The sequence below is a fragment of the Xiphophorus hellerii genome, chromosome 15, assembly GCF_003331165.1.
Source record: "Xiphophorus hellerii strain 12219 chromosome 15, Xiphophorus_hellerii-4.1, whole genome shotgun sequence".
In the NCBI taxonomy this organism is placed as follows: domain Eukaryota; kingdom Metazoa; phylum Chordata; class Actinopteri; order Cyprinodontiformes; family Poeciliidae; genus Xiphophorus; species Xiphophorus hellerii.
In genome coordinates this window covers 24,286,401-24,310,476 of record NC_045686.1, presented here as the reverse complement: position 1 = coordinate 24,310,476, position 24,076 = coordinate 24,286,401, and the positions used below count along the sequence as shown (strand labels likewise).

At 39.5% G+C, this 24,076-nt stretch overlaps 1 protein-coding gene across 1 annotated transcript in view; it reads left to right on the top strand.

Moving 5' to 3' along the window:
* Nucleotides 1-24,076, top strand: part of LOC116734321 (heparan sulfate glucosamine 3-O-sulfotransferase 5) — a 41,233-nt gene extending 17,157 nt beyond the window's left edge. Inside the window, exons 2-3 of the mRNA XM_032585642.1 lie at nt 18,359-18,500; nt 20,008-24,076. Of these exons, the coding sequence (XP_032441533.1) occupies nt 18,394-18,500; nt 20,008-20,938 (1,038 nt within the window). The 5' untranslated portion in view covers nt 18,359-18,393 and the 3' untranslated portion in view covers nt 20,939-24,076. The remainder of the gene's footprint in view (nt 1-18,358; nt 18,501-20,007) is intronic.

Below are 24,076 nucleotides of genomic sequence, written 5' to 3'. Positions count from 1 at the left end.
TGGTCAGCAGCTTTGAATCAATGACAAAAAATAATAGCTGCTGAAGAAAAACAGCTTCTGCCTTTGTGTTTTGTTAATGTTTGTGTGATGTGGCCAGCTCATCTTCTCTTGATTCTTAAGAAGATGTTTTCTCCTCCCTTTAGTCTCTTACACTGAGCTGCTTCCTCTTCTTGATGCTGAGCTGCAGATTGTGCAACACCAAGCATCTTGTCTGTAGAACTTGATACTTTGTGCTTTTCCTCCACTTGTGTGAAACACTTTATCTGGACATACATACAGGTGGACTACAAATTGAATAAGTCCATGGTAATTAGCATATTTATGAGTAACTTTTTTGGAGAACACAGATTTAATTGAGATTTCCCTAGTGGGGTCATGAGGGTGCTGGTGCCTATCTCCAGCTAACTTTTAAGGTGAGAGGCGAGAGAAAACCCTTTCCAGGGGTTCACCCTGGAGGTCGTCAGTCTGTCGCAGGGCAACACAGAGACAGACAGGACAAACACCTTGTGAATTTAAGTCAATAAATACAAAACTTAAATGTATGCATTTATTGACTTAAATTCACAAATTTAGATGTCTACGCATGCATTTTTAATTGACAGTAGTCTTATCTCATACATACGTAACTCCTGGTGTTTCCATAGCAACTAAAACAAACAAGAACCTGACACAGGTCATTTGACATCATCATATCATCTATGTTCTCATTGATGATGTCATAAAGGTTCAAATGATTATTATCATTTGGAATACAAGAATTCTCAGTTTGCTTTTCAACGTCGTTGGAGGTACAACACTTTGATAGAGAGACGATTTCGGACAGTGATTTTAGAAACCATTTCAACTGCAGTCAAAATGATTTTAACTATCGGTTGGGGCCTTGGGTTTCTTGTCACGAAGGGAGTAGAAAAGTTGCTGGGATATCGGACAAAAGATGAAGACATTTCAGCAGAGAGCTCATCTGACGAAAGTACAAAACACCTTGATTTTGACATTGTCGCCGAAGACAATGTAAAACAAAGTGATGTTTCAGCAGAGAGCTCATCTGAAGATGAACGACATAAGTACTTTGGATTTGAAGATTTCTTTGAAGACTGTGTAAAACACCGTGGTGTTTCAGCAGAGAGCTCATCTGAAGATGAAGGATTTGAGTACTCTGGTTTTGACATTATTGCCGAAGACAATGTGAAACACAGTGATGCCTCAGCAGAGAGCTCATCTGAAGATGAAGGATTTAAGTACTCTGGTTTTGACATTGTCGCCGAAGACAATGTAAAAGACGATGGAATTTCAGGAGAATTCAAAGAGGATAAGACAGGAAAGTACTTGGGTTTTGACATTTTTCCTGAAGATCAGAAGGACATTGATTCTTCCTCTAAAGTTGAGGAAGTTACCATCAATACGCATTTGACAGTCAAGACATCTGGAGACACTGCTGCTTTGGAAAGCGTCTGTCTTCCTGATATCAAAATGGAGCTGGAATTTGAAGTCTACTCTGGGGACACAGAAATTAACATTGATGACACCCCAGAATACTTTGACGATTTTGTTGAACAAATGGCTATGAAAGAAAGCTGTGACAGCAAGGAAAGTCTGATGAATTTTGAAAAACTCTTTGAAAATCCATCAACAGAAGAAACCGCTTCAGTTGATGCAAACTCAATGGGTGAAATTAAAAATTACACAGACCATTTTGAGAACCTGGACACTAAAGATATGGATGATTCACCTAAGGAAGTTGACTCTGGAAGCAGAAATGCTGCAAATGTTGTGTCACATATTGATGAAGTCTCTGAGTATTCTTCATCAGAAGAATGGTCTTCAGATGAAGAAAGCTCTATAGATGACATTGAAATTGACCCTGACCATTACGATAGCATTTACGCTAAGGACGTTGATGCTTCCACTAAGGATGAGGAAGTTTGTTCTGGAAGTCCAAATGCAGAGGATATGTGGACAGATTTTGGAGAAGTGTATAAGTTTTCTTCATCAGAGGAATCGTCTTCTGACGAAGAAAACTCAGAAGATGGAAATCAGAATGACACCGATGATTTAGACGTCATGGATGTAAATATTTACCCAGGAATGTACTTTTGCAAATTCTCCAACTCCTTTTTTAACAGCTGGATGAATGCCACAACACAAAGCACCATGAACTTGACTATTGTCAGAAGGTTTGTGGCTCAGTATCCTGAGGAGATTTCGGAACTTTTTGCAGAGACACCATTGTTTGCGAGGTGTTTCTTTACAGCAATGTACCATCCAGGAAGAGACTTTCCTCCACATGAAATCTTTGCTGTTCAGAATGAACTCGTTGAAACTCTGAAGATTAAGGATGTAAAACATCAGGACAAGCCAGGAGTCCTTTTGTTTTACATGTTGCACTATCTGGCCCAGTGTGACATCTACACAAACTCTAAGCTGTATACAACTGACTACTGTGAACAATGTCAGAAGTGTTCACGAATTATTCGCAACCTTGGTCCTGTCATTCCTCTGCCAAAGGAACAACAAAATGACACCACATCAACTCTTCTGGAGAATTATTGGAGTGGAATGTCAGAAAGTTGCGACACCTGCAAGTCCAACAAAAAGAGGGATTGCTTTTTTAATGAAACTGATGTGATGACCCTGATACTGCCATGGCCAGACAGTCCAGACGATATCAGACATCCTGTGATACCTGACCCAGTCCTTGACGTTCCTGTAAAAAATGGAACTCAGTTATATCATCTGTCCTCCGTCATTTGCTGGAGACAGGAAACTACTTCTGACACCAGTAACTTTTACACATATCTGGTGTGTGGAGAACTGGTGTTTAAGGCGGAGGATGAGCGGGTATCACTGGAGAATATCGACTGTGGAGCTGATGTTTGCAGCAATGGGTTTATCTACATCTACGAAAAAGCCACAGAAGGACAGGATGAATACAGTGCAGGGCTCAAAGTGACAACTGACCAACAACAAAGATAGTGCTTTAGACACATTTTGGAGGAAGTGGGTGGAACATGGCCCACACAGAGTGGGACATGTCCCTGCCTCCATTGTCAAGAAGGCAGGGAGATGTCCAAAGATCTTGCAAAAGATCCTTGTTCTTAGGTACACTGGAGAACAGTGTGGTCACAACATTTTCAGTTCATTTATTATGGGCAACGCAACGCTAAAATCAACTCGAGGGCACCAGAAGGGAGGGATGCTGTCAAGCTGAAGATAGAGGCCTATCGGGTGGTTTTGGACTGTGGATCCCTGGAAGAAGCTGATGGGTCCAGGCAGTCCAAGCAGCATGATGTCAAGAATTGGTGGTGAGAGGTGGTGAGGCAGACGCTGTAGACCCAGGTAAGATGAATAAATGATTTTAATAACGAAAACACAGTCCAACCAACCGGCAGCACGGCCGAGCAGAAGCCAGGGCTCGACGCCGGTAGCAACCGTTAAAACGAATGGCGAACACGAAGGACTCGGAACACATTAGACGAGGACCCGGCAGAGACACAGGTGACACTAAATACGCACAGGGTAATTAGGGAACGAGAAACACCTGTGAGTAATCGAGGGGAGAACAGGACAACACGGAGACACAGAGACACCGAAAACTCGAAATTAACACACAGAAAACACAGAACATGACACATGAAGCTCGGGTGCTCATTGAGGCCATAACTCGGGCATGGGAGAAGTTCACAGAGGTCATGGAGAACCTTGGATCAGACAGAGTACTTCGAAGACTTCCTCAATCCCACCATCGCATATCCACTGAGGAAGCGGAACTTGGGGACTTTGGATCAGGCTTTGCTGAGTTGACCATGGTGAGAAGCGCAGAGAAGGAGTGGGCATACTTTTTGCCTCCCACCTTTTCTGCCTGTATGTTGGGGTTTACTCCAGTGAAGAGGGTAGCTTCATTCCACCTACTGGGGGGACGGGTTCTGACTGTTGTTTGTACTTATGTGACAGACAGCAGTTCATATTGGCCAACTTTTTTTGAGTTGTTGGAGGGGTGCTGGAGAGTGTCCCTCCTAGAGACTTTCTTGTTCTGCTGGTGGGTTTCAACGCTCATGTGGGCAATGACAGTGAGACCCGGAGGGTTGTGGTTGGGAGCAGGGGCGATTCTAGGATCTGACCTTTAGGGGTGCTGAGCCCCCAGCAGGGCTAAGACCCATGAGAAGATAATCGTTCATGCAGTTTTCTAAATCTAACTGCTTATTTACATACGTTCACAAACAAAATTAAGAGACATGTTGTCAGTAATTCACAGAACAAAAGAACAATGTTCATTTTACTCAAACATATAGTTTGAGTAAAATTAACATTACTCAAATGTTCATTTTACTGAACATAAAACATCATAAAATGATCCATAAATGTTCATTTATGGATCATTTTACTGATCCATAAATGTTCATGTATGGATTTTACATAAAGAGTAAAATCAGAGAAACTTTAAATTTTTTCCACAGGTGTATAAACTCAGTTTGAAACAGAATCTCTACTACATCATACCTTCCAACATCTGTTAACATTAAAACCATGTTATAATATTCATGTGCCTGTTAAATATATTATGCTATAGAGGCAACAAATAAATTATATTAAATGGACAAAATGGTTATAAATTAACTCATAAAAAGACAAGAAAATCTACGGATAATAATAATTAATAATAATAATAATAATGATACTGACAACTGTAAATAACAACTGGATATGCATCATCAAAATAATTACTTTTAATAATAATTAGAAGAATGTAATAATAATAATTGCATTTTTTATATTCTGTTATATAACAATAAATACGTTTTTTTTTTTAACCCTTTCATGCATAGTGGTCACTACAGTGGACAGCTATCTAAAAGCCATTTTCTTGTGCTTCCTGTGGATTTTTATGTTATAAATGCACACAGACCACTGAAGTGGACACTAATGCATCATAAAATATACCATCAACTACTGGCCATCAGCTGCAAATGCAAGAAATTATTTTTGTTAAATACAATATGGCCGACAGACAAAAAAGCATGAGAACCGACCCGGTCCCTCCTTCTACTGTAGACGACTCTTGCAAGTAAAAAAAATATTGTGACATCAGATAACCCCTAAGGAACAATACTACTGATGTATTTTTCAAATAACAACTTTGTATTTGGACAAAATTACAATTGATCACATAAAAATAAATAAAAAAATAAAAAATTATTTTTACAAAAAAAATTTCCTACCTTTTTTTATGCCTTACTGGGAGTACTGGGTTTTCGACCTCTCCCCAGACTTACTGAAACAGAGCCAAAAGGCCCTGAGTCCAAACTGACGACTCTGATGGCTCAAATTAGCATCCCTTCTTCAATTGTAAATGTGGCCGTTGACCGTCAGGCCAGAAGGTAGGAGTGTGAATAGTCCATGTTGGGGGTGGGTATCTATGATACCTACAGGAGATCAGATCTCCTGTGGGTAATGCTCTTCAGTTTAGTTTTGAAGCATACATGAAGTGTTTTTGGAGAGATGTGACCTTTTGCAGCTGATCCATGATGTTGTGCTGCATTATCCAGGTCATTTTGCCAAATGTACATAGAGTTTGCAAAACATACAATCTATTTCAAGAAATATGCAAAGGTTTTTCTAAAAGAAATTAGTAATGTTTTTCTTTTAAATAAAGCTAAGTGGGTTTAAAATGACAGTTTAGAAATAAACTAACCAAATTAATTGTGTTGATCCACCTCAAAAAAATCATGCAAAAAGTGTAAGCAAAAGAGATCTGGGAGACTTTGCACATGCAAATTTGCATGCAGCCTTTTGTGCTGTGGAGGATAAATAGGTGACTGCTTCACCTATTTAGTTCACAAGAACTAATGGCATTTATTTCAGTCATAATCTTGCGGGGGGTGACCAAGGTTCCATCACTATGTGACAGCTGGTCAGCAAACCTGGCAAACATGATTGACATGGCAGCACTGAATGCACATGCGCTTTATCAGGCATGCATTGGGGTGCAGGAGAGACGGGTGGACTTCCTGGTTGAGCTTGCAAAAGAGTTGGGTAACTCTCATGTGAGTGAGAAGAAGGCACACAAGGAGAAACTGCTTCGGCAACAACCTTCCACACCCAGCTCAGGCAAAAGGGCGAAGTGTCAGGTCAACCATCGATGCAGGATGCGTGTCCTGAGGCCGAAACATCATCAGTGACCCCTCACACCCCCACCATGGACTGTTCTCCCTGCTGCCCTCTGGAAAGAGGTTCCGCAGCATCCGGTGCAGGTCCACCTGGTTCTGAAACAGCTTTTTCCCACTTGCCATCAGACTGCTGAACTCTTAACTGGACTGCACTCAAAAACTGGTCTCCACTTTATACCTTGCACATGTACAGAGCTAAATAACTTCTATTTTACTGTCAGTCCTGCACTTTATATTTTATATTTAGATTTATATTCATATTTTATACTGTATTTTATTTTACTCACAACATTGGAACCTCAAACATTGTCCTGAGCCGTATGCAACGAAATTTCGTTCTGTATGCACCCTGTGCATGCAAAATGACAACAAAGTCAGTCTAAGTCGAAGTCGAAGTCTAAGGAACAATTGTGCAACTGTGAGATGCGTTGAGGCCATTACCAGGGTACTTATAAGGTAATGGCCTTATTTACAGAACAAAAGCACCTGCTAGATAAAATCCTTCAGGCCAGTTGGCCCATCTCTAGACTGCATAGGTAGAAAGGCCATTTGGCATGTCTCTAGTACTTCCAGTGAGCAGTTTGATGTGTTTTCCAGACATAGTGTCATTTTATAGCACAATTAAGTAACTATATTATCTTAGATTGTTATAATAAGGCTGTATATGTCAAAAATGACTTCAAATTGGGTCTTAAGAAACTCCTGCTCTTTCTGAAACTCTGCCTTCAGGAAATCATCACAACATAGTTCCTCTATTAACCCTTTAACAACGTTCTTACTAGCGTTGCTCTGAAAGGTAGTTCAGTAGATGCACAGTTCCAGCAGGTGTTTAATTGCTTCTAGCCAGTCTGAAGGAGATGAGAGGGAGAGGGGTGGGGGGGGGAGGAGGCGGAAGTGGGAAGTTTGGAAACTGCAAGCTTAGCCCGGCCTGGAAGGCAGGCCTAGGTCTAGATAGATAGATAGATAGATAGCATTTATTGTCATTGAACAGGATTCAACGAAATTTCTATTGCAACTCCCGTGCAAAAAGTCAAATATATACAATAAATAAAATAAACAAACACACAATAATAATAATAACAATATATACAACTAAAATTAACTAAAGGCACTCAACCATACCAAAGAAGTAGCAGCAGGTCCAATTATGGTCTACCCAGTAGAGATGGGCCAGTCGCAAACGTTTCAGCTTTTAGAGTTTCAGCTTATGTTGAAGCACAACGAGAGCCTTGCTTCAACATAAGGGGCAGGGCTACGAGCAGCACACCACATGAGAGGTGGACAGAGAGAAGACGAGAAGGAGAGAGAGAGAGAAACAAAGAGAGAGAGAGGAAACTGCCCCACCACATTTTTTACCTTTTGCTGCTCAGTTCTCACTCAGTACAAGCTCTCTGCTCACAGCAGAAATTTGCTTTGATTAGTATGGCAACCTTGTGGCCAATCACATGTGAGCTTGTGAGATCAAGTCATTATGTGAAATCATAGAGGGGGACAGTCAGGTGGGTCCATCCTAATAGGGTGTGGTGTGGAGGAGAGTTTGTTGGAAAACCTGTAAGAGAAGTAGCATTTGGCTGGAGATTAAGGATATTACATAATAAAAAAATATTATTATAGGTCTGTTTGGTGGATTTGTTTGCAGTGATTTCTTCATTTGCTTTTGTTAATTAAAATTCTGATTAAAATGCTTTACAAAAGTAAGAATGTGTGCTTTCATAACAGAGTACATAAAATTAAAGAAATAAAAAGCTTCTCTTGCAGGGAACAGTGACTGCAAAATGATTATATGAGGCTGCAGTTGACAATAAATAAAGATCCGTTTGGGAGCCGAAAGAACCGACTCTGTGAAAAGTACATTTCCATCACTCCTACCCAGGTGTTTCACACAGTTAAATGGTTGCTACGGGAAACTCAGGGATTTTTCAATCAAGCATGAAAAGATCAAAGCAACACTCCAGGTTTGTTTTTGACATTATGACATGATGGAAAGTTCAACAAAGTTGACTTTGAAATTTTATCGCAGTGTTAATGGAAAAGATTTTCTGGATTATAGTCCAAGTTCATTAATTTCCAATATAAAACCTCAAATATTTTCTAACAATCCATATTTTCTTCTTAAATTTGATTGAAGTGACAGTCACATAGCTAGCTTCACTAGATATATCTGAAGCAGCTTTAGTAGCTGGTTGCTTCAAAAATCTTGTGGCAGTTTTTTTCTGTGGATTTGTCCTGTTTTGTGTCTACAGTTTTGTCATCTTGTCACTTGAATCCAGACAGACGCACAACAGAGAGCTCAGCGCTCTGCAGGGGGCACGCCATCTGCTGCACAACGATTTTCTGTTCCCTCTGAGGTTGAGAGCAGCGTTGCAGTTCTTTGACAGCAGAGTGGAGGAGAGCTGATCCGATAACTGAAGAATTCAAACATCTGAAGTGGCAAAAATTGTTTCTGTGGCACTTTCACATGAGGAAACTTGTCAAAGAAGGGTGTGTCCCCATCTGTCAAACCAACTGTGCCTCTGAAAATGGCCTTTCGGTTTCCCCATTGGTTTCCTAATGTCTGCTCAATTTATTGACTTTGAAACTAATGGCTTCAGATGCAAGAGAAAATAAATAAGGTTTTCTAATGTATCACATTAAGTGATGTATTCAGCATTCCATCTTTATCTTAATTGGGTGCTTAAAATTTCAGAAGTTGGAATTACAAAAATAAATTTGCTGATAGACACAGGCCAGTTTTGAAATAAGTCACGTTTTTCAATAAAAGGTTTTTGCCCCGGGCTGAGGTGGTTTTTCAGCCATATCAAAATTTGTGTATTTCACAGAACTAAACTGTAAACGTTTTTTCCGCATCATGAGTATAAAGTGGTAACATACTGCTGGCCCCTAGCGTGCAACTGGCTCCAGACAGTTCAGCCAAAGTTGAGTTTTTCATGAAGTTCTCCAGTAAAATTGCTGGCTGTAATTTCCCCAAAATGCCGCATACGGAGACGCTCCCAAGTAGGCGGGGCTTGTAGCTCTAATGACTGAATAAGATCCCGACGTCTCCTCTGATTGACTGATAGATTATGAGCGCTAGCACCATGACTGAATTATGAAAATATACCACTATAACTCCTTGCATCCGTCAATACCATGATTTTCAATGATTTATTCACGTGTGATTTTAATTCAATTACTTATTTATTGGAATCATAGAAAGAATTTATTTATTTTTTTACATTAGCAGAATGTACACAAAGTTTTGTGCTGATTTGTAATGGAAATGCAGCTGCTGCTGCATGCTGAGCCTGTCCTGCTCTGTACATCAGGCTTCAGAGATGATTTCAGCTGCAGGAAGAATTCAGAAAAACCTTTTCCTCCATCTCACCCCAACACGAGGAGCAGAAAGCGTTGGACAGCATGTCAGGGTAACCGAACAAACCCCACAGAGACAGGCTGTGGCAGAGAGTTCTGGGAATGGAGCACAGACATGACAGGTGGCGCCTGGAGGCCCAGTAACGCTGCCTGTCTGTCTGGAAGGCCAGAGCCAGGCCCCAGCAGAGATCTGGACGGCTGGTCAGGCCGCCGAGCCTCCTCTGTCCTCTGTGGAGTTCTCTTTGCTTCCAGGTGTTTTTACCTGATGTTCAGGGTTCTCTCAGATGTTAAAGCGGTCTCCTGTAACACACACACGCACTCACGCAAACACACTCTGCATCATGCTTTTCACATGTCCTCTAACAAATCCTATTAGTGCACTTAACTCGAAAGTTAAAAACAGGCCTTCATACTTAATCCTGTTAGTTTTGACAGTGTACAGTGAAGATGTGGCATGAAGCACACAATCATATCAGCCTCATGGTGGAGGAAGTCAGATCTGCTGTCAGAAATGGATTAGATCTGATGTGTGACTGTCCAGAGCAGGTCAAAGCGCCTACTTCAAACCAGGTCATGTGTTTGGCTTCCCAAAGATTTTCTGGGCCCCCCTATGGATTACAATAAATTCCCCTCGAAAAAAAAAATCAACTGGGCACACACATCGTTCAACCAGACATAAACCTATACACATATTTTGTTTTCAAACTCCACTGAAGCTTATTTCACACTTCAGGTTGAAACAAAACAAACTACAAACCATCTTGACAGTGAAACACTTTTGTGTAACAGTTTTTTTTCTCCATACTGCTTCCCGCGACCCCCCTGCAATGGCACTACGCCCCCCGCAGGGAGCGCGCCCCACACTTTAGGAACCACTGCTACAGGAACAAGAGAATTCTTGAATGCAGAATTCAAGGCCTTGTCCACAAACAGCTGGGTTTTTATAAAAATGAATATTTCCGCCTCATCTGTTGAAAACATAATATACACACAAGGTCGGTTTCAGAAACATTTTCATCCACATGAACCTGCACAAATCTGTCCTGTAGTGTTGTTTTAAACGCTCCAAACCCATAGGGGGCAGTGCAGAGCAAAACTCTGTGAAAACAATTATGATCCCCAGGGGGGGCATGACAGAAAATAATTGAGAAACACTGCATTAAGTCAAGTGCCTTAGTAAAGTTACTAAAACACAAGGCGATGGTGTTTGGGAATCATGTGGAAATTTACTTGCTTTATATACAGTATATCCACACTGCTTACTATTGGTGCATTATTGTGACTGTAATGTGTGGCACCATAAATCTCTGTTTTCTCATGTGCAAACACAAATATGGAGTTTTATCAAATCTCCACTTTGGCCAAAGTTTTTAATAAATAATAGTTTTTAGTAATATAAAATGGAATCTTTGAGTGGATGAACGGCCAAAGAGCATACAAGTGTATTTGTTTTCCCAGATATTCTGCATCCTAGTTATATTTGTGTGAACCACACTATGCATATTTAATAATACAATCAAGTTACATTTCTCTTTGATAATTGTTTCTTATCCCATTGTCTCTCATAAATGAATAAAGCTTTATGTATTTACTTTCGAATCTCCTTTTTATCTTATAAAATTCATTCAGTTAAATCTATCGATTACAGATGCACAGATCAGAGGTTTTGTTCTTGCTCTAGCCAGCTAAGGTAAACAAACACATTTCTCTGTTCCTGCAGAGTATGTTGGTCTTAAAAATGAACTAAATATGCTAATTAAAGAATAACCAAAATCCCAAAGACCATGGCAGCAATGCGGCAGGTTGCCTTTCTCTTCCTTTGCGTTCACATCAGGAGTCTCCAGCCCTGGAGAAGCACTGTGCTGTGACTTTTACATGGATTGCTCCCTACACCTGCATCAGAAAGCTGAATTATCAATTAGCTCTTATTCTGATTTACTTACATATTTGTCGGCGTTCCACTAAGTGGATGCATAATGCTTAATTTAAATGTAGACCAGCTGTTCCAGTCCAGAGAGACACTGATAGCTGTGTGAAGCTATTTCAGGAGCAGATCTGTGTTTGTGTCTATTTTCTGAATTAGGAGCACAAGCAAACTCAGGTCTGCTAACATTCAGCACCTGCAGATACAGGAGCTGTGAGCAGCTGCTCCTCGAATAATATCTTTTTGAACATCTTGTTTATCCGAACATCTTGGAGAAGTGTTTTCTGCTGTTTGTGTTCACTCTTTCTCCTCCACTATGAAGCCAAGCTCTTCATCCTGGGTCTTCTTTACTGAGCGGTCCTGACAGAGAATGGAGTTTTCTGGATTTTACGTCATTTAAATTAAAAGATCTCTGAGATATTCAAATACATTCTGCTTCCTGTACTCCATGAAACTGTACAGCAGATCATGACAAATTCATCAACGGGTGCATGATAATTATTGGCCCGATATAAAGAAAGTGTGACATCATTCTTATCTGTCTGACATCATAACAAATTGCCTTAACTTCTCCCTTCTGCATGGACACAGATCAGCAACACAAAGGAATGAGTATCTGACTTCTCTCATGGGTTGAGTTCTGTTTGTGTCGGCTGTTTCCAAAGAGCTTTGGAGATTCATTTTCACATCAGAGGCAGATCTTGGTCTTAGCAGACGGTCTTAGCAGTGTGAGCCAGTTCTGTCACTGGCTAACATCTAGAGTCTGTGTGAAGGTCACCATGGCGACTGCTGTTTGTAGTCTCTGCCCTACAAAATGTATAGTTTTTGTTTTGTATTTTTCATTGTTACAGAGTCAGAATCACTTTATTTAGATGCTTCACCATCAACCTTGAACACTTCAGTCTTTTTAGCAGATAGCAAAAAAAATAAAAAATGAAGAAAAATTTGACAATTTTTGTTTTTGAAATCTAATATTAAATATTTTTACTGGGTCTGCATGGAAAAGAATTGAATGAGAAATAAGTCAGTAGGGCTGTATCTCCTTTCAAGTAAAGTTTTGAAGCTTTCAAATGAAACATTTAAAGTAATACAGTAGGTGCTGACGTTCCTTGGCATCTGCTTGAATATTTTTTTGCCATGAAAGCAACAACTCACTGAACGTTTGCTGAAAATGGGTCAATAAATCAGCAGAAGTTTGATGAATTAAGTGAAGGAAAGGAAAAGGCAATCCTTTAAAATGATAGATATCTGCACCGCATGGCTTTCGTCCCCATGATAGTTGTTCTGTCACACCAGCCAGCTGCTACTGCTGCTGCTGTTCACAGGAGTAATTCTCCAGTTTGTGGTGAGACGAGCAGCATGAGGGCGGAGGTCTCCTGCTTTTCCTACAGCAGTAATACTTTAGTATTACCACATAGGGCATCATGGAAAAGACTAATGAGATCTCTGTTCTAGTTGTCTATTTCTAGCACTGCTGATCTGGGCTTCTTCAGCAGAGGACACACTGCTTGCATTGCATAATGTGGGACTCACCAAGCGCTTGAATGCATCCTCACCATAAATTGACACTTTAATTAATGAAGACTTTAAACTCCATGTTCCAGTTTTTAAAAACTAATTAAAATAGTAATTTTGTTTGCAAACAGCAATCATTTTCATTGCCTCAGTTATTATAAAAATGCCAGACAGCAGTTTAAATTTAAATCTTAACTACTCATCAGTCAATGCTTTCTAAGCACCAACTAAAGTGGGATTTTTTTTCTCTGCCTCATTTGCGCCAAAGTTGTGATAAAGACACAGTTCTGACCTAGTATCACATTTTTGAACACATACAGCAAATCAGAGAACAGATTATGTTACAGGTAAAAAAAACCCCTGAAATTACTGGAAATAAATATCAACACATAAATTTAGGAAATATTTTATGGAAAAGTCTTTTTTTAAAGACAACTTTCACACACCTCCTCCTTGGAGAAAGAAGTCACAAATTACTCTGGTGTGTTTTTGACCCAGTCTTTAAAAAATGTTGTCTTCAAGTTTCTACCTCACAGAGCAGCACTCCCTGTCAACTCCCCCACTCAGTTCCTTCAGACTAGCCAGAAGCAGTTAGCAAACACCTGGTGGAACAGCAGAGCTCATCATATGAGCTACTTCTGACAGAGCAGCCATGTTGTGATGACTTCCTGAAGGCTGCGTTTCAGAAAGAACTGGAGTTTTTTAAAGAGACAGAGGTCCAATTTCAAGGCGTTAAATTGCAAAGTCAGATTTCTTTAAAATCATATTTGATATATACAGCATTTCTATAACAACTGAAGGTAACACAGTTACTTGATTGTGTTATAAAATGGCACTATGTGCCTGGAAAGCACACAATACTGCCCCTTTTGTGTCTCGCTATCCATTTGTGTCAAAACACAAGGATGGACAATAATTATGGACTAACCAGCACACACTGAGCTAACAAGTTGTGCCCAGTTGGACTAACTGAGCCTGGATGCACTTGTTCCAAACAGGAACAGCCTGTCATTGTGGTCTGATGCTAATGACCCTTTTTAGCCTAAAGCTAAAAGCCTAAAGAGAGATGCCAGAACCTGGATGAGAAGCCCAGGCTGGTTTAGAGGCAGTCCAGCTGGAGACTCTCTCTCCTGTCCATGTTCAGTCCATCGTTAGAGTGTTTAGAATATAAAGAGTTATAAAGTGTAGCAGTATACTGTCAAATCACAGCTTTGAATTCCAGAATGAAAGCTTCTTTCTCCCACTGTCAGCCTCTGAGTGGGACCTTGGTCACCATGACTGCAGTGGGAGGAGTTACAGTTCAGCCCTGATTGCGAGCTAACAGTGGCAATGCTCAGAAAGAAAGACAGCCAGGGGAAAAATGGGAAAAATGTTCTGGGAAAGAATATAGTGAGTCTCACAATACTAGACTGACACCTTATATGTCTGTCTGGTCTCCCTTCTAGTTATTTGTTACTCCTGCTTCCAGGAGTCTTGGAGACTCTACCTCCCTTATGAACCCTGTAGAGTGTTTTTATCAGACGTGTCACCAGCAGCTCCCATTCATTACGTCTGTGGATAACATTTCTACCATCTGACGCTAACACACGGTCTGACTAATGAAACGGCACTTCTGGTCATCTGCTAGGTCTTGTAGGTAATGTTCTTGTAAAATTGAGACAGTTTCAAGACCAGGTGATTTCTTCTTCCTGGACAGCATTGGGAGACAGATTCACATCCTACAGTTGTGCTGTTTAAATAAAGTTGTATCACCATCTCATATTTTGTATGTAAGTTGTTTAAATTTCTAAGAATAATCTTTTTTCATAATAAAATTAGGTCAAAACTGTGTTTAATTCCCATGTTCTCTGAGTGAATGGGCCTTCTGCAGGTTACTCCGCTTTCCTCCCAGACTCATTTGTCACTAGTTGTTTTTTGGACAAAAAAAAAAAACTTGCTACAGGAATTTGGAAAGTTGCTAAATATAGCAACAAGGTAGTTATGAATAAGTTGGCAAGACCTTCTTTTTCCTGATGACTATGAAGGAATTATTTTAATTTTTTTTGTCTGGGGCTGGGGTTATTACAATGATGTATTTCCGCAAATTTCCGTCAAAAAAACTTCCAGAAATTTCTTAGATTAATCTCATGATTTAAAAAACGAGAAAATATCTGACTTTGAAAAGACAAAAATGTGTAATTTTCGAAACTTCCGAGTTGTTTCTAAAAAAATTCTGAGATTAATCAAGTTTTTTTTTAGAAAATATTCAAATTTTCCAAAAGAAAAAAAATTGAGATTTAGAGAATTGAATCCTCTTTTCTTTTTTCTATCTACAACGGCCTGTTGTATTTTATGAGTTCATAGCTGTTAGTTTCACTTTAAGTTTGAGTGTGTGCATAAAATCCACTGTGTCTCTGTGCTGTTCTAGGATAAAGTGCTCCCCTCAACAGGATTAATTATCATTAGAAAATGAATGAATACATACATACACAGCATTTCCTGAATTGAATCATTTCTGCTTAGTTTGCATGTGGGGTTGTGGTGGGTAATTGTTAGGTTTTGTTTGTTTTAATTGATCTGTAGAGCACTTTGAGCTGGTTTTAGCATGAAGGATGCTTTATAAATAAAATTATTTGATTGATTGATGGAAAAATACTTTCTGCTTACTCTTTGCTTGCTCCTCACCATTGGTTGTAAAGATTGTCAGAACTTTCCTTTTCCCTGTGTGATTGTAAAAAATATCCTCAAAAGAGGTTGTGGAAAATGCATAGTTAATGAAAATAAAACGCTTTATAATTGATAATTCTCTCTGGGCACCTTCTGGTGCTCCCTGGCAGGAACAGCTGTTCTAGTTGCAGCTCCTTGTCAGGGCAAAACACTCATTTGTGAGTGTGTAGGGGTGTGTGTGTGTGGGGGGGGGGGGGGTTACGTGTGTGTGTATCATGTGGGTTATAAATGAGTCATGAAGAACGTGGCGCATTCTATTCAATAGGGCGATGTACTACTTGCTGCTCAAACTCTTTGTCAAGCTAGAATTCTTTCACAGCATTTATAGCAATTCAATATTTTGCCATTATAAATGACTTTGACTATGCTGTTGCTTTTAAGGAAGCTTGTGTAACCTAACAGTTCTTAGACTGGCGATAAATCCAGAGTCCGATTCTGGAACACTTCACTGCACCCTGCATTCATACCACTGAAGTTCTCCATGTTCCTTAAAACCTCAATCAAAGAGTTTTTACATGAGACCAAAACAAGGAAGGAATAATTGTGAAATGGAAAAAAATAATGTTTTTCCTCAGCCTCCACAGATAATCTGGTTAAAGTTAAAGGAAAGGGTGATTGTTGGAGTCTGGGCAGAACTCACCTTCCAGCTGAAACGACATTATGTAAATAGCCAGAGCTGAAACAGACTAGCCTATATATAGATCCAACTGAATATGTGACAATACATAAAATTAAAAACTGTTTTTTTCTTTCAATTACAAACCGCACCAGTACCAGCAAATGACATAAAATACATGATTTATTCTTAACTCTATGAAAACCAATTTACTGACAATAAGTTTACCATACAGATGTAAAATACAAACTAATTTAACATAAAAAAGCATGGATACTTTAACAGAGTTGTAGTGCAATAAGTTCACTTGAAGTAATAACTAACAGCAACCTTTAGCTACACAACCCTAACATGCTTGCAATCATTTCCTATGTTGAACGTTTCCACATTTTGGATGCAACTCCCTGAGATAGTATTTACTGAAGATGTGTCTAGTAATTTTTAAACATAAATGGTTTCAATAGCTGTTTTCTAACTGTTATATTTGTTGTTCCTTACTTATTATGTTTTCTATTGAAATTCACAATTATTCCTCTCAAAACATGTTCATTATTAATTCCACGGGCCGTCATCATTCCTGTGTTATCCCCATACCTGCCAAGTCTCCCGTTTTTTCTGGGAAACTACTGTATTTTACATCACATCTGGTTGGTTTATTGACTTATTCAAGCAAGTCAAGATGAAACAGAAAGCATTTTATTATTATTATTATTAAAGCAAACAAGCGTACAGATGGACTTTGACTACTGACTTTATTCTTGTGCTTTTCTTCAGACACTCTGATGAAGTCACAGAGGCTCATTTCCACAATGGGGAATAAATTAAAAATGTTTCCAGTCTCAGCAGACAAACGTTCCCTGCACTTGTGCTCTATTTTGGACAGAGTTATCTAATTTAGTCTTTAGTCGAATTAGAGAGCATCATGCTTTTTAATAGTTCTGTGACTCGTGTCACTCTCTGTTTTGATTTATGCATGTATACTTGTTACTAAGATGATACAGAATGAGTTGTCGAAGGACATCTTTTAATTATGTCCTTCGACAATAATTAAAAGATTAATTATTCTTTTTATACTTCCTCTGAGACCCAGTTTACAAATCCCTTCAACCCAAATCCCATTGGGTTGAAGGGATTTGGTGCCCTCTGTTGGTAAATCTGCCAAATTACAGTCTAAATCAAAACGTTTTTCAGATGATTTGTGAGATTTAGAAGGGAAACGAGGGCAGTCCTATGAAGGCTAATTTTAAAGACATACTTGAGGTTAAATGTTAACATAATATTAACAACACAGTGAACACCACCTAATATTTAGCGGAGAATGAGTCTTTTGCAGGTCAAAGGGAATTCATTGCATGAAACAGGAATAATCCTGGAGTCCAATCCCATGATTTGGACTATAATAGGGTTATTGGAAGTAGTTGGAAAAATATATATTTTGGCTAAAAGATGTCTGCTGGATAAAATGAGGTGTGTTTTGATATTATAGCTTAAATGTATTTCATAAGATATATTGTTTGACTTGGAAATACAACATGAATAGTGGATCACTACCTTTGACAAAATAAAATGTTTATATTGATGTTTAGATATGAAACGGTTTCTTTCAACTTCCAGTTAAATTTAAAATACTCCCACATTTCACTTACATTTGTACTTTTTCAACCCTCTTTGCAACTCTGTGTCAACATTCATTTTCAAAACCAAACTGCATAAAGTCGTTTATTCATTAAATAGGTGTAATATTCCCCTTATGTTCCTGTTTTAATCTATGTAAATTAGTCCGACAGCCTTCTTTTTTCTTCCTGAATTGGAGCAAGGTCACAGTTTTACACAGTGATGCCGTACATCAGATTAAATTTGATTCTCGGCTTGTCCAAAATAAATAAATTGATGCAAGCAAAGTGGTGGTGGTGCATTTCCTCTGATCATCTCTAATGATGATCTAATGGCGCTGCAGTGTATTGCGGGCGCGGGCAAGTGTGGCTTAATCACTTGTAAAACTTGACTGAGTGAGTGTTAATAATCATTAGGCTGTCTCTCTTTCCCTGCTGATTAGTGGTTCATGTGCTCGCCTCTCTGCAGGCTGAAGACGCAGTCCTGAAGATTGATGGAGGGCCATGCTATTCAAACAGCAGGCACTGCTGAGACAGAAGCTCTTCGTTCTGGGCAGCCTCGTGATCGGAAGTGTCCTCTATCTTGTGGCCAGGGTTGGGACTTTGGATAGGTGAGTTATCACTGTGACATCAGAAACATGCATCACAGACTTAAGGGCATCTTGTAATGTCTTAAATCTACCGTAGCTCTCCACGGGACGGGTTCTGTAAGCTGTCTTAATGGGAAAGAATTTATTCTGTACTTCGAGAGAGAAAATACTTCCTCTGAGACCCAGTTTACAGCAACACTTCCCCAAGGCAGAAGCAGAAAGAACATGAAGGTCTAGTAGTTAAGAATGATTTTCTCTAACACCTTCAAATATTGGCAGCCGACCAACAGGCCTTCAGCTGAAGCATTTTCTACATAAGTTCTGCGTAAACAAGTTTTATGTAAAAGGCAAGTTAGTTGACATGTATTTTTGGAAAACCAAGTCAAGTCTTAAAAAGTTCTTCCTCACTGTAGCTCCGAAATAAGACTTTAAATTACTTCTGTTAGTTTATATTTAACTGAATGTCATTACACCAAAATACATGAAAGGCCTGTTATCAGCATTCCAGACCAGAACAGGAAGACCTGAGTTTCCAGGTCTTCCGGTTCTGGTCTGAACCAAACATGGAGAAGCAGCATGCAGTTTTCACTGAACAAATGTCTGGAAAAGTGCAAAAATTCAGAAAGACTGAGTTCCTTTAAATCAAGGCTTTAAGTCTCGGCTAACTGCTGGTTTTTCAACAGCGCAGAACCGGGCTTCCAATTCTGACATCCTCACTTCCAAAGCTACAAATGCCACCTTTATCACACATACCATTATCACTAAAGGAAGCAGCAAAATAACATCCAACAGAGATATAGAGACAGCAGGCGAAACAGGAGGAGCAACCATAGTGGCTCTAATGCTAAGCTAGTGCAAATTTAACTAAGCCCTTGCCATGCCAAAAATAAAAAAGCATGTGTAACAAAAGGTTCGCAAACAGCAAGGTGTAGCAACAGAAAACGTGTTTTAATATAGACTACTTACTGTATGTGTTAGAATTACTCAGTCAAGTCTCAGGGCAGAAAATATATGGAATCAAGAAAGTATCAAACACCAGCAAATCCATGAAGTGCAACAGCAACAACAGGAAGTAGAGCAATACGTCTCCATTCCTAGAGCAGCGGGAGTCAAAACTTCATGCTAAGGATTCCCAATGACTAGCTTCAACTTATAAATACATAGATTAACTCATGTCATTATCTTGCTGACAAATACTCGATGGAATACATTATTATCTCTGGTGTCATTTCAGAGCTGTTTCTGTAACACGTCAGCACATATGAAAAGCAAAGACTCCTGGCTTAAGTCACTCTGTCATTTAATCAATTGTTCGCTGAGTATAGCATGCAGCATATTATGTTACCAGATTGTGAAGCATTCTTTCCAACATCATTGGCATCAAGCTAGTCCTCAGTGAGTGATGCACTGCCTGAAGCCAAAGAGTTAAAATAATGAAATTGCATCATATATGTATCTTAAGCTTATTTGAGAATGGTGTGGAATGAAAATAATTGTTCTGTTGAATGTATATATTTTTGTTTTTCAGGTTACAACCCATTTGCCCCATTGAGAGCAGATTTCACCCATCTGAGCCGGAGCAAATCCCTCTTCGTACGCTGCAGTTTAAACGCGGGCTGCTCCACGAACTACGCAAGGGCAATGCCTCCAAAGAGCAAATCCGCCTGCACAACCTGGTCCAGCAGCTGCCTCGGGCCATCATCATCGGCGTTCGCAAGGGGGGCACCCGCGCCCTGCTGGAAATGCTCAACCTGCACCCAGCCGTGGTCAAGGCTTCGCAGGAGATTCACTTCTTCGACAACGACAAAAACTACGCCCGTGGCATTGACTGGTACAGGGGTAAAATGCCCTTATCCCTCCCTCACCAGATCACCATTGAGAAGAGCCCTGCCTACTTCATCACAGAGGAGGTTCCCGAGCGCATCTTCAAGATGAACTCTTCCATCAAGCTGCTGATTATCGTCCGAGAGCCCACCACCAGAGCCGTGTCCGACTACACCCAAGTGCTTGAGGGCAAGGAGCGCAAGAACAAGACTTACCACAAGTTTGAAAATCTAGCCATTGACGCCAACACGTGTGAAGTGAACACCAAATACAAAGCCGTCCGCACCAGCATCTACACAAAACACCTGGAGCGCTGGCTCAAGTATTTCCCTGTGGAGCAGTTCCACATAGTGGACGGGGATCGGCTCATTACGGACCCGCTGCCGGAGCTGCAGCTGGTCGAGCGCTTCCTGAACCTCCCCTCCAGGATTAGTCAGTATAACCTGTACTTTAACGCCACCAGGGGATTTTACTGTCTGCGATTCAACATCATCTTCAACAAGTGCCTGGCCGGCAGCAAGGGCCGCATCCATCCTGAGGTGGACCCGTCTGTAGTGACTAAGCTGCAGAAGTTCTTCCACCCGTTTAATCAGAAGTTTTACCAGGTCACTGGAAGAACATTTAACTGGCCATGAAATTTGTCTTTCATACAAAAAAAGATTTCAAAAAAGATCTCACAAGGTATGAACAGCACTTTGTTTAGTTTAATACAAGTATATTGTGACCAAATAATACTTGATGTACTGTAAGTTTGCTCTATGTGTGTAAAATGCAACACAATAGTTTGATGTTTTCAAGTCAGTTTACATGTCTGTCTGTGTTTCTCCTCCTAAAAAAAGAACATTTTCATGCAGTGTGTTCACAATTACTTGCAAAGTAAGAGTTAGAGAAGCATAACTTCTTGAACTCTTTTAGATTTTGTCATGTTCCAACCTGTGAAATGAGTGAAATCTGAAAATGTTGGAGTGCATCTGTAATCAGAATTCTTTTTAAACCCCTGAACAGATTAAAGTGGAACTAATTATGCATAACGACCCTTATAGAGATCTGAGAACAAACAGCATTATGAGGCCCAATGGACACAGCAGACTAGTCAGGGAGAAAGCACTAGTGGAGTCTAAAGCAGAATTAGGTTCCAAAACAAGAACCTAGACTTTAAACATCTCAAATCTCTGTTCAATCTATCATCTGAATACGGAGAGAGGACGACCCAACTGCCGTCCTACCAAGACTACCAAGACCTGAACATTCACCTATACCAAGCATTGGTCAGAGGAGCAGCCCTGGTAGATCTGGAGAAACTGCAAAGATCCAGAAATCAGGCGGGAGAATCTCGCATCCATTAGTTGTCAACTAAGGTCAGATCTGACCTCTATGAAACAGATGCAAGAAAGAAGTCATTGAATGAAAGCCATCAGAAGTTCAGTTAGACTCCCTGATATTAAACACTTGATTATCCACCCAGCAGTATGTTGCATATGATTTGCAGCATAGCGTATTATGCTGCAGTAATTGTGAAGCATTCTTTCTCCAGTCAGATAGCACTGATCTGAAAGTCGTGACAGTCTGAATGCAAAGCACTGTGGGTAAGATCACAACTACTGATATGCCTTCCTGGCAGATTTAGAACAGGGAATAAGGTGGACGTCGGATTATCACTTGAAGTAAATAAGTTATTTGTTTTTATTTCAATGTAATTAAAAAGTAGCATACTGAAAATTATTTTTGCTTTTCAGTAGAAAAATATTTGGCAACCGTTAAACCCTTGTTCAAATTGCTGACTAGCTCTTTGGACATTTTCACTGGAGTTTTAGCAGTTTTTTTTTTTTAGCTCAGACTAAAAAAAATTAAATCTGTCATGTTTTTATATCAAATACAATTTCTGATTTGAATCAATTTTGTATTTTGTAAAAGAAATTGCAAATGACAGCATATATTTTCAAAAACTTGCTTTTATTTTGGTCATTTCTTCTAGTAGTTGACCTGAATTCAAAGTCCAAACAAATACAAGCTATATGAAACACTATGGCGGCTATGGGGACACTCACTCGCTCTGATCTATGGAAGCACAAGGAGAGCATTGGTGAAAAAAATATGACAAATTAAATATTCATAAACAACAAATTTGATTAACCACATAAATAATCAAGAACAGCGTATTTCAATTCGGAAGGTCTCCTTGCCATTACCCTATTTAACTCCCTCCACAGATTCTCTATCAAATTCGACGTGGGACAATGAAAATTACCTCAAAATCACAAGAAACGTGTTGGAAAAATAAAATGTAATTTCAGTTTATGTATATTATCCTGATTCACAATAAATTTCTCAATTCACTTTACAATAAAAACAATATTTTGCAGCAATCCCTCAGAGTGAGCATGCATGTTCTGACAGTGGGGAGCAGAACCTTCCTTTTATAGGATGGATCCTCTAGCAGAACAAGAGGAGTGTGAGCATCCACTCGATCTGACACAAACAACAAATCCAGATTCCAATCCAACTGAAAACCTGTGACAAGATTTAAAAATTATTATTCAAAGACATTCTGAGTCCAAACATTTGTATCTTTTTCTTTTTCAAAGAAAAGACATTTAGTTTGAGGGCTTTGTTCTATAAAGCTCTCCGGGGGGGGGGGGGATTCCCCCAGAGGAACTGGAACAAGTGGCTGGGGAGAGGGAAGTCTGGGCCTCCCTTCTGAAGCTGCTACCCGACCCCGGATAAGCGGAAGAAAATGGATGGATGGATGGATGGATGGATGGTTCTATAAAGCACTGACCCTGCAGAGCTGAATACACACGCACAACACAGTTTTCAGATTTTAGTTGTAAATAAAAATTGAGAAGAGTGTTTGATTTTCTTTATGCAGTAAAACGTTGTGTTGGTCTATCACATACAATCCCAACAAAACACACTGAAGTTGGGTTGTAACATGACAAAATGTGAAAATGAGTGTGCTTGCAAGGCCCTGTACCTACAAACGGTTGTTTTTAAGACCACCCTCACAGACATTCATAGTGTTAAGATAAACTTTAAATGTAAACTTTTGAATCAAGATAAAGCAGATTTAAGATGACAAAGAAAAACCAGTTTTTTGTTATTGCTTTGACCCAAATAGCATGTTCAGTTCAGGTGCCATAACACCATGGTCAAATGGTTTAAATATTATCCACTAGTTTTCAGTCTTTAATTTAATATTACCTTAGGCTAACCTGTTAGCCTGTAGCATCCTTTGGTTTTCAGCAGAGGTTAATCTGTCCTGTTGCAGAGTTAGAATTAGCCTGGCTTATTCAGATTCAACTGGACAGCTTTTAGGACAGCTGTTCTAAGGCGGGATATGTTGTTAAAGTGAGATGTACTTTTTGTATGCTTCCTTACAACAGAGGTCTTGATAATAAGACTGTTTTTGACACAGTGTAAAAATGGGTTTAACCCATTCTCAATCTTGGAATAATCACACATGTATTTAGTGCCACTAACTGCTATCAGGGAGCCTAGAAAGATCTAAATTCATCATAGCTTTCACAACCTGATCTTGTAGTTTTAATTTAATGATGTAGCCTATTGTCATGTCCCACAGGCGTTTCTTTTCCCAAATTCACCAAGCCATGCTGCAAAAGGCCACAGTAGGTAAAATAATGTTGTCCTCTAATGATTCCTGTCAAATTAAGTTAAATAGATTAAGATCAGCAACATTTGTCTGTTTCAATGGGAACATGCATTGTGTATCATAATTGTGTTGTTAAAAATATTAAATTAAAAGTACATGTGAA